The 12,250-nt window shown below is 41.9% G+C and overlaps 1 protein-coding gene across 1 annotated transcript in view; it reads right to left on the bottom strand.

Moving 5' to 3' along the window:
• whrna (whirlin a) overlaps positions 1-6,048 on the bottom strand; it is a 107,010-nt gene extending 100,962 nt beyond the window's left edge. The window contains exon 1 of the mRNA XM_026339096.1: positions 5,210-6,048. Within this exon, the coding sequence (XP_026194881.1) occupies positions 5,210-5,953 (744 nt within the window). The 5' untranslated portion in view covers positions 5,954-6,048. The remainder of the gene's footprint in view (positions 1-5,209) is intronic.
• Positions 6,049-12,250: the final 6,202 nt, after the last annotated feature.

Genomic DNA, 12,250 nt, shown 5'->3' on the forward strand with positions numbered 1-12,250 from the left:
AAGCCCAGAGGCCAGGCCTAAAGGCATACTGTATCTCAGTTATTCTAGGCTGCTCACTGCAGTGCTTAATCAGATATACCAGCCAATAAGTTTAGTGTGTCTTCACACCCTGAAGAACTTCAGGTGCACACTACCTCACATGACAAATGGTCTAATTTTTCAACAGTGGATTTATGTTCAAGAAAAGTCCCCCAATATTTTAGGATTTTTTTAAGACATTAAACATTTTCAGTCTAGTCCTTCTGGGACAGTTTCAAAGGGACATTAAAAGAAGTGCTTGTACAGCTTATACATCCTATGTACAGCTGTATGCTCATATATCTACCACCATGCTAAGGTAGAGCAGGACAGCTGCAGAAGATTCCATACAGTAGTAAAGATGTCAGATAAATATACCTTGAAGATAAATTTAACTACAGGTTACTGAGAGCCAGTACTAAATGCACACCTGTTGTGAATTTATGCAATAAACAAGTTGGAAAGATTACTCACAAATTGGTAATGATGTATGACTATTAGTAAATGAAAATGACCTCAACATCCCTCATTCCTTTCATGGATGAAAGTGTTACTATTGCAATTTTTTAAGTACTAAATCAGAGTCTTATGAAAAAAATACTCAAGGTACCGTACAATGGAAATCCAGAATTTGTACAGCTTGTCCATCAGTCACATACTCACACTTTCTCCTGTCAGGCTCTTACCGTGGTCAAAATGATTTTCTCTGACTGCTAGCATTTTTCAGCTTTTTTCCTCATCATGACATTCTGTGCGAGCAATAATTCCTGGCTGGTTGACTGATGATTCAGTCCCTGGTCTGTCCCTGCAGTAAAGACATCGGGTGACGCTTTCAACTATTATTTCCGTACCCAAATATGTTATACAAGCAGTAACAAACTATTTTAGATTAGACTATGACACTTCAACAATAGTTTTTCTAACAGGCAACCTGAGGTGAATTATTGGTGTTTTACTGAGTTCTTAAAGTTAAAATATGTCCACTGGTGTGTAAAATCCTATAAATGTGTGACCTCTGCAAAATAAATGTGGGCTACGTAACTGCAAAGTCCACGGCAAGCACTCTGGTGAAGATCTGCTTGTTGACAACATCAAGCAGTACAAACCTCTGTTCAGTATCAAGCTATGAATCAGTTAATTGCGTTCTCAAGCTTAACAAGATTTCAATCTGTTAACCACCATCTAATCAACACACCAACCATTAGCAGTGTGCAGAGCTGCTTCAGGCTACTTTTTTTTACCATTTCTCTGACTTGTGGCCAAGTCTTTGCATGTCAAAGTATCAAAAAGCAGCGCAGGTGTTGACCAAGTGAATTTAGACCAGTCATGTCTTCATGTTTTTGGAATGAATCCCCTCATGCTCTGGTCCCCATGTACAATGGTCATAGTACCAACTACCGTAGAGACTCCAAACAACAGTATTTCTCTAAATTCCTGTGAACAGGGTTAAAAACCTTTTGTGACAAAAACATGTTGAACAACAAGGTCAACAAGAGCTGTCTTGTCTTGTGTCTTATCCTCTGTCTATTATTCAGCCTTTCTTTGTCTCTCTCACACTTACTCAGAGTTGAGAACAATCAGATTAAATAGTCAGAGAGACAGACAGCCTGATGACTTGCCTTGTTTTTGTGGCTCTGAATCCAAAACAGCAAGATTTATGTCCCTATCCCTATCCTGTCACATCTCCTGACTGCCCAGCACACACAGAGAAGATGATGAAAAAAAAAATCTAAATGCTGACTGGGCAGCTAACCTTGGCAGTAACTCTAAGGACCAGGGCCAAGGCTCTAACGAAGAGAAGAGTCAGAGGCTGAAAGAAATACCACTTTAAGCCCTTGACTTGTCCCCTGGGCCAAACAACAATCTGCTGCTTTCAGAGGCCTCCCTGAATTCATCAGGCAACACAGGTTTGCTAAAGTGGAGCGGATTAATCCTAAGTAGGTTTATACAGCAGGGAGAAAATAATGTGAATGAGTAATGCGCTGGAAACAAAATAAGTTGCAAAGACGTACTTAAAGCCAACTTTGTTGTGTGGGATTAGTGATTTGTAATTTGTGTGTGTTTGTGTGAGAGTGTGTGAGTGTGTGTGTGTGATGGTAGTAATTATCTTTCATACAACATTCTGGCTGTGAAAATATTGCATCCCAACAGTTTCATCTAAACTTGCCCAAAACTATTTTTTCCTCGTTTGTTCTCTACCAATATGTGAGAACAGCATTCGGCTCTTTCAGTATAATTTGGTTCACCTTCTTCATCAGCTAGGTGCTGGTAGCTGAAACAACTGCTTGATGCTGGTGGAAACAGGGTTGATGAGAGCACTGAGACAGAGCCAATCAGAGCTTTGTGGATGTGCAGAGTTGGGTGGTAGCTAATTTGGGTTCAACAATATGAACCTTTCACTTTACACACTCATTTGATTGAACGTTAATATAAAACTACTGATTAGTGGAGCATTAAAGTTAGATACTCTGTGGGAGCATAGTTCAAGTCAAGGTAAAGAGACTGGATCAGACCTGACTGCTGTCACAATTAAATCATGAAGAATGTCCAGGCAGCAGCTTTTTCAGAGTTGACATTTCATCTGTCAAATTTGCCAAAAGCTTCAACTCACTGAGCTGGTTTTAGTCTTGGCTGGTAGCTGCTGGTTTTGGAAGATTATATCAGAAAGAAACTAAGATAAAATACATTTCTGAAGAAGCTAAATATATTGATAAATGAAATGACTGATTCAATTATTGATTAAATTCAGTGGGTGTTCTAACAAGGAGACGGTGCTTTTAGAAACAGTCCACCGTCTAATGATCTATCTACAAGCGTAGTTGTACAAGATGGAAAATTCTGTCAGTGCATAGGTTTATGCAATGGTTGGCTGCAAAACACAGTGATGGTTTGTTTGTAACAATGGACACTCTAATATGTGTTGATTTTGAATGGTTAAAATGATTACAGATCCAAAGATCTGTCATAACATTCAGACTAGACCATGGCAGCATAAAAATAGCTAAACTCAAGCGCTAATGACCTCCAGGGGGAATTTAACTAAGACAGGACTTCTCTCCTGTTGGCCTGCTGCCTTCCCTGTCAGACTAATTACAGCAGTAGATCAAGCAAGAATAACAGCAGTGTAACTAGCAGTCATAGCTGTAGACATAACGCAGTCATTATGGATGGTTTAGTAGTTGAAGGAGTAACAGAGCAAACATGAAATCAGGATTTGCTGACAGTGACACAAGTGTGAATAAAAAATTAAGTGATATTATATTACAGCACACACACAAGCAGCATGCCTTTTCTTCCATATATGGTCTCACTGCCTCTATCACACCAGACACTACTGCTCACATAAAAAAACAACCTGTACTCTCTAACAGAAACCTCAGCAAGCTCCAACCGTTCATTTATAGTAACAGGAATCAATAGCCTAGAGACAACTTTAAATATGGATGGTAATTCCATCATTAGTATTCTATCCAACATGCAATTTATTCTCAAAGGTAGATTTCAATAAAGTACTAAGACAAAACTAGGACAATCACTTCAGTTCATCAAATACGTCAACAAAACACACAACACATTGAAAATATGAGTTTTCTTCATAGACAATTTGACAAGACACACCAAGCTAACAGAGTGTTTTACCTCACAAAATGAAACTACATGTAATGGCAAAAAAGAAACACTGGAAATGAATTACTCTAAGATAGGACCAACTTGGCAACTGGGCTGCAGAGAAACAATCAACCACTGAATCTGTTATAGGTCTATGTATCAAGATTTTTACAATATGAAGAAACCTGTGGAAAACCCCAGAACCCATGTAACGTGTTGTCAACTCTTGGCATTAATTAAAAGTCTGTACAGTGAGTATTGGTATTAGATTGTCCGATACAGGAAGAGAAAAAAGCATGGATGACTTTTTCAAAATGAGAGAAGGTCAGAAAGGCCTTATTTGAGTTATAATCCATGGCTGTCGCAGGGAACAAACTACTGACCTTTCAACTACAGAAAAACAATCACTCTTCTAAAAAGCTGCTTATAGATTTTATACCTGGTACTTTCTGGAAATAATTTCTCTGTGTCTGAGTAGTTTTATTGCTTATTTTACTTACTAAGTATTTCTTTTCTCAGTATAGGTGCAATTTAGGTCTGCCCACTGCCCTGTGCCAAATATTCTTTGTCATTTTCTTTTTTTTTTCCATTTCACAAGGTGAAATTCTCAGATTCAAATATATTTTTCAAAACACAATAACAAGAGAGCAGCATAAGAAGTTAATATTCAATTATAAATTAACAGGTAAAACCTTCATTCACCTGAAATGAAGTAATAACATTAAATAAGATGCAAAAGCATTGACAGACTGTTATTTTACATGCTGTAAAATTGACTTAAACCTTATTAAAGACCTATAAACCCCTGCGTTGTAGGTATATACTGTATTAACAAATAGGCATGGACAAGTATAATCACAAAACAGGCCACAAAAGTAAGATGTGGAGAAGAATGGTGAGGAAACAAACTGGTTAAAACTGACAGGAAGAAATATCTAATAATAAATGTTCAGGACCACGGACAACTCACAAAACCAAGGACCTTGTGATCTTTCTTCCTGTGGTGTATCAATCTTCACCTTTTACACATCAAATATGCTTTTTTATGACTTCATTTGCTAATAAGCTCTCTTTACAGTCTGTGGCATTAACAAAGTAGTCCCACTCTTTATTCTCAGTTTATAGTTTCAGATCAGTGTGGCCAACCTCCACCTCCTTCCACACACACCCCCCTCTGTGATTACCAGCTGCTTTGAAGGTCTCCAGTTACCTGCATGCTTCCTAGAAGTAGTAGTCAGCATACAGTTTATAAAGCTGCTGCAACACATTAGTCTCTGCCACTGAAATAGTCAAAGGGGCTTCCAGCAAACGACATTAACTCATTTTTAACAAATAGGCGCTTGTTAACGCGGAGAGGTCGATTTTAGACACCAGGCCAAACACATAATTAATATGAGACAGGAGCTTATTATACACAGGAGATGTAGGTTTAGAGGACAAGCCCAGTTCAAACAGTTCCCATGACTGTGCCATTCGTGCCAGTTCACTGAGTGGCTAAGAGCTACTGATTTATATCCTCTGTTCAGTAAAACCTGTGCGTGTGCAGGTTTAGTGTAGTGGGGCAAAAAAAAGAAAAGCTTACCTTCACTGCTTCAGCATGAGTGACTTTGTCGAAGACTTTGTCGTTGACTTTCATGATCTGGTCACCGATCCGGAGACCCTCTTTCTCTGCCAGGCTCCCTGGCTCCACCAGAGACACGTAGATACCCACCCCGTGTTCCGACCCACCGCGGATGCTGAAGCCCAGGCCCTCGTTGCTCTTGTGCCGCTTCATGGTGACCTGCCGCAGCTCCCCCGGAGGCTCATGGATAAAGTTCCTCCCGAGCAGTGGCACCAGCGGAGCTGTCCCGTCGCTGCTGGTGCTGAAGCTGTCCGGCGAGCCGCGCAACGCCACCTGAAAGTCGGGCGGGTTGTTTGGCGAGAAATGCCCCGAGGGAATCGGGCTGGCAATGGGAAAGTCGCCCGGCGGCGTTTCAGCACTGCCATTGCTTGCAACTAAATCAGATTTTAAGTAGAGGCCCTCCGATGTGTACTGCTCAAAGAGAAGCTGGTCCGAGCGGGGAATGACCAACCGAAGCATGGGCAGAAGTTGTCGCTTGCTGGGTGCGTTAAGGATGACGTTGAGGGTCTGCACAAGGTCGTACACGTTGCGTTTGGAGTGGTACACGTTGAGACAGTGGATAAACTGCTCCCTCTCGAAGTCGTTGAGCAGGAGATTGAGCGCGTTGTGCAGTTTCCTCACGTTGGCCGACAGAGTCCGCGCGCTGGAGGCCACCGAGTTGGCCGAGGAGCTGAGCGACATGCGCTCCAGGTCGGTGCTGCTCATGCTGGCGGTGCGACGGGAACGCGGCGCCACACTGGAGCGGGTTAGAGAGCAGACATTGCGGGCTGGCGGCGCGGCTTTGGACCGGCGCTTGGCATCACGACTCCAGTCCAGTTATATCCATGCTGTCCGGCTCTGACAGTCGATCCACTTACTCCTCGAAATTTGCTGGACAGAGCGATGAAACGGGCAACTTCAACGGGCAATTAAGTCCAACAAATTAATTAGCACTTACCATGCTTTAGATATCAGTGATAGGTAAAAAAATAAAAAATAAAATACTTAACGTGCAAAATGGAGCCTGAAAACCTAGAAGTGCAACAGCCTCGCTGAGAACTCGTCCCGCACCGCGGAGCAGCTTAGTCCTGAGCCACGTAAAGATGTCAGCCGGCGCCTCGCTAGCTGCGCTCTTATTTCCCGAGTGTCCGCCTCGCCAGCTCCAGAAGGCTCAATAAACAGCGGTTTTGCTGGAAACTACCTGTAACGACGTTGTCCGCTGTTGCGCGACCACTTCAGCAAAGAAAAAACGACGACTAAAGAAGGGAAAAGTTGTTTTTGTCTCCCGTGCAGCGTCCCGAGGAGGAGCTCACAGAGACAGCAGCGCTGCTGGTGGCGCGCGAGCGGAGCTCACCTGCTGCTCGGCGCGTTACTACGGCGACTGAGCGAACACGCGCTCCTCGCTGCCCTCTCACAGGAAATGACGCAGCCGCGCGCGGCCTCTACGTGGCCGCGCTCGTGCAGCGGTAAGTGACTGCAGGACATTAGTTAGCCATCATGTAGCCTAGCCGCTGTCAGGTTCCAACACTGGTCCAGCGCTTTAACCACGTCTGTATCTCAGCTCTAATTTTACACTACTGCTGCTCTATGTTGCCTAACCACATTAATAGAAGGCATATAACATATTGACTTGTTATAGAAGGAGCAGGTGTAAATAAAAGGGGCAATAGCTCTGGTCTATTTAGTGTCAGAAGTGACCCTGTGGCCAAAAGCAGCTAAATGGAACTCAGCCATCGTTAATCTGATTGTTTCCACGCGTGTTGTGCTTTTCCTACCACGACTTGTGAAAATGCCTCTTTAAAACAAGCATCAACAGAACAGTACAGGTTATACACGAGCAAATACTACATTCAATGACAGAAATGGAATAAATGAATTAGATGTCCCACATTTGATTTCATCCATGTCTTCATTTTATTTGTTACATGTACAGACAGCTGGTTAATTCATGCATGATATATACAAATCCAGTACAGCTGTGCCATGAATTTTGATTTTACAAGTTTACCAAGTCTCAGCTTTTGTAGAAACTGTTGTGCACAATATTGATGTAAATGGGGTGGCCAAAACATTATAGAAAAACATAACTTGTTGAAACCAAGAAGTGAAAACTATTTGCAGGTGCAACTGTATGTTAGGAGGGCTGATAATTTTTTACAGAAACATTTAAATATCTGTTAAATAAATAAACCAGATCTAAAAAAAAAAATATTGTCTGACAGTCAGATAAGTCAGAGAACAGAGATTGTGTTGGTTCTGGGAATGGCTAATAATCTGTTGACAACAGATCGGCCTTGATGAGTGCTGTGAGACTGTACCTCACAATACTTTACCAGAACAATGGCGTATGAAGACACTCTGCAGAGAGGACTTAGAGGTTAACCTCAACGACAAGAATAAGATCAGTTTTAATGTATCTATAGAATTTAAATTTAAAGACAGTGAGGCCTACTGAGGTTGACAACTTTTAGTACTGATTTTATTTTTTTAATTTCACTGCAGGTTCCTGTTTTTTGACATACATTGAGATTCACCTGCAGGTCACTCGTGGAGTTTAACTAACCACCGAATTGCCTGATCTACGAGTCAGAGGGAGCAAAGTGGGGTAAACTCAGTTGCCTGAGCGATCTGTCACAAGTGCAAAATGGTAATGATATCAGCAGCAAATGAAGGCCTGTGCTCTGAGGCCACTGTGTTGACAAATGGGATGGTGCGGTTTTGGCAGAGAGTCAGAACTCAGCCTTTTTAAAAATCGGCAGCTACTAGAAGCCAAATATTCCTTCTGCTTTGTGAACCACTTCTGAAGTATTTAAAAGACTGAATGGGGCAAAGTGAGGAGGATCTTCTCTCAGAAAAGGAGGCATTCTCTCATTTTAATTAGAAAATGTGACCAAGTGTGTGCTGGGTGATAAACCTCCTGACAACAAAGCAATTAGTGAAGCTGAAAATGAACCAATGGACTGAAAAAAATGGTGTTTGGAAATGAATCAATAAGATAGAGAATGCACTGAACATCAGAAGAGCAAATGGGGTTAATGCAGAGCTGACTGAAGTCACAGATGAAGTCAGCACTCTGTTGGCTGAAAGTGACACAGCAGAACAATGAGAAATCCAGCGACCCAGGCAAGTGAGATAAAAGCAAGAGCATGTGCCAACATGTGGATGGTTTCATTAGAGAAAAGTTTCATTATTCTATATTAAAGGAACAATCATTTGGAGAATTTGCTCATTCTAAGTTATTTAAGTGAAGAACTTAACTGACCTGCACAGAGCCTCATCCAACACTGCCATCAATTTCTGAGAAGAGTTAACTAGTCACATACAGAGTTAACACTTATGTAGTACCTACAGTGTATGCAAGTAGTTATTGCAGTGATCAAATATGTGCACAACTCAAAGTGACAGACAGCTAACTCTTTTTGAACGACTAACAGATCAACCAGCTACAAAGATAATACAAAAGACAATGCACTCAGTATGATGAGATGGGGGTATGAAGTGGCCATTGCAGCTCAGGATTACCCATCATTTTCATGACTTGGGTCCAAAACTGTCTAAAAGGGAAAAACTAAACAAATAAAATTAAATAAGGGGGACTAAATTACCAGCATGGCTGAGAAGTGTCTTCGGCCAATAATCCTGTCTGTTGATGTAACAATTGGCAGCGTGGCAAACAATAAAAAGGTGAGCATGAGCCGGTGCAATTACGGCGACACTAAAGCTGTTTTACTTTTAGACAGATTATTTGGTTCACTCACTGAAAAAAATGCCCCTTACTGAACCTGTAGCAGCGTGTAGCCATACAGATTTACAGTTTCTCATTACAATAGACATGAACAGAGTTTATGAAGGCCAACTAAATGTGGCACCTACATTTTTTTGTACACAGACAGCGCTATAGTAACTAAATCATTTTAGATATAGTATATTTTGCAGCAGGATAGCACTGCTAATAGTCTGAGCAATAAATAGCCACAAGTAATTAATTAAAAGAACGTTTAAATGAATGCTTGATGCACTGACGGAGAGATAATACCAACGGATTGTGCTCTGCTGATGAATAGGAGTGAAACATTTTGAAAGAGCAAACATTCGGACCATAGTTTCTGTCGCTCGCTGGCTGTGCAGGAGGTCATAGAGGGACTGTGTACAAGTGCGTGTTTGTGTGACTGTGTGTCTGAAGTTGATTAATGACAGAAATTAGAGCAGTTCACCAGTGGGAAATACTGAAAAGTCAAACAGTGTTCTAATGGACAGAGAGGCAAACTGCACAGCCAGCAGAGCAGCAGACAAAAGAAAAGATACCGAGGGTTTGGTGTGTGAAAAACAAAGTGAGCGACTGAGAAAGAGAGAGAGAGAGAGCGGGACAGACAAAAAAAAAAAGTGATCATGAAATAACAGAGTTCTTTACGAACACCTGTAGAGTTAATAGTGTGGGCTATTGTCAGGTTTTCACTTTTAACAGCAGAAAGCTTTGAATTTCACTGAACTGCTGAATATCAAGAACCACACAGACGGATTCTCTCCCAGTGGCAGAACAATGAAGGTGTTAATGAAGAGATGAACACTGTGAACTGAACTGCTGCCTTACATGATAGCTCCGAGTGCGACTGTGTTGAGGAGAGACGGGAACAGAGCAGCACTATTCTAAGCCTGTAACTGCTCCCTTTGGATGATCACTGTGACCACATCCACGTGGCCCCGGGAAAAGATTTCCTAAAATATAGAAAGCTACCTACTCACAATTAAATTACCACATTTCATGGTTAACTCTAATCATTCTGAAGGCTTAACAGAGCTTAAATAGTTCACTTAATAGGCTTAACTGCTTATGACTAAAAGCTTAACAGAGTCACCGGTTCCCATCAAATGGAAGATAAATGAATTCTAAACAGGTGGGCATTTAAAACCTCTTATGTTTACAACCGCAGCAATCAATATTTCCACTTTAATAATGAGTCGACTGACCTCTCAGCTTGAGCATCTTAGTATAATGCAACTCATTGTTTCTGTTTTACCGCGCTGACTTTTGGATTAGACTTACCTTCAGTATCTTGTTTGTTTCCAGTGAAGCCGCTCTGATAAACCAGCGTTATCTTATCTTACCTTATCTTATCTGCCCAGCACCGAACAGCAGAAAGACAAAGTCAGTATGGAAATGGAAGCAGAGCTAAAAGGAGAGTGAGGATCTGGTTGGTGAACTCCGCGATGACAGTATCGCTGCCATGAAAGGAAACTTAGCGTTCAGTGCTTTGTCCTTTGAACATGAGCAGCAGGAGCCAGGGATCAAACTGCTGGGTGGACTGAACAACTCCAGACTTTAATGTAATAGTTTGAGACTCGAGGAACCAAAACCATGTCTGTCTCTGAACCTCGTACATGAATCATTTTGTCTGATATGTGTTGCTAGGAAACAGTTCCGAGTTCACGTTTTTTGAGGTGGTGACACGAGAAACGCTCAAGAATCATTACTGATTCTTTTAATTTCCTCATAGTCCTCCAGGCAGAGCAACTGGGAATAAACCTGGAGCTTTTCAGAGCGTGCACGCTGGATTTGGTTCATTTTTAACAAGGAAGAAATCACCAGAGAACAATGGACACGGTGCGCCACTTGTCACATCTTTACAAACTCACTAACTGACTAAACAAGTAGCTTGTGGATACATGTGGATACATGTGAGTGAGGTCGGCAGGAAACAGTTGAACAGAGTGTGTGAAAACATTAACTCTCAAACTGGAGTCGGACCCTAATCTGTCATGAAACACTGACCGGTTAAAACCCGGCTGTTCTCCTTCATTTAGTTTCAATAGAACACTGAATTGATAATGGTGTCAAATAATTTGGACGATCCTGCTTCTATGTGGAGAGACAAAAAAAAAAAAAAGCAGGATAATGGTGGTGGCTGTTGTTCAGCAAGCTCATAACAATTAAAAGCTTCAGATTTATTACAGAATCCCAGAGTCTGCCAGCTGATCTGTGAGGCTGTACGTGGGCACAGTGGCGCTTAGAGCTTCACTTTAAGTTTGAAAATGTGACAAATGTTGGTAAATATTGATTTTGAAATAACTAAAACAACTCATTTCTGCTGACGTCATCATGGCGTTAAAACGGTAGAGTCAACCCTGTCCTGTTGTGTCCTACAGCACTTCACAGCATCACATTGATCTAGTTCTAAAAATAGCCACACTTGTGGTGCTGCTTGTTGATGTGATTGATCATTCAGTGTGACGGGGCATCACAGTTGGCTGAGAGGCTGCAGTAATGGCAGCTGTGGGCGAATGAATGACATAGGTGTTAGAAACAGAGACACACACGCACACGGAGCACAGGTCTATCATTTAGCTCACTGCGAGTGACTAGTTAGGTAATCTGCAGGGTAAGCTGGCCATCAGTCATGAATTGCAGTGCATGTGCTGTAGAGTCTGCACATCTCACATCTCTGACTGCGTGTGGTCGAACAGATGCAGTCAATCTGCCTGAAATGTGGATCTGTAAACAGAAAGTGAGTGGCCAGAGCTCTGCAGCATCACACATGACCACAAGTACAGTGTGTCCAGTGTGGCATTTAGCCAAGGTCCCAGTCAGACATGAACATGTTTATTACATTTTTGTACTAGACAGACACTGGATTTTGTGGCTAATGAAATGTGCAAGCTCCTTCCTTGTGCCCCCCTCTGCTCCATCCAGACTGAGAGGAACATGTACAAGGTGGTTCTTGCTGTTAATGAGTTTCCACGCAGTGGGACCTCTGAGAGCCCAGAGTCTGGGAGGCAACATGATTTGCTGCAGGGCGTTTGCTAAAGCTATGTACATTGATATTAGTAAAGCAAAGTGGTAAAACAAGTAATAAATGTACAACAGAGTGCAAAAGATTAGGTAATTGCAAGAGTGACAGATCCTGTGTTGCATGAAATCAAAAACAAATATAGAAATGGTGGCACAGTGTGGTGTCTGTCAGGAACGATTCAGTTCGAAAGTCTGAGAAAATAATCAGTCAGTGTCAGTGGAGGTAGAGTGCAGTC

This window comes from Anabas testudineus, chromosome 22, assembly GCF_900324465.2.
Source record: "Anabas testudineus chromosome 22, fAnaTes1.2, whole genome shotgun sequence".
Taxonomy (NCBI): domain Eukaryota; kingdom Metazoa; phylum Chordata; class Actinopteri; order Anabantiformes; family Anabantidae; genus Anabas; species Anabas testudineus.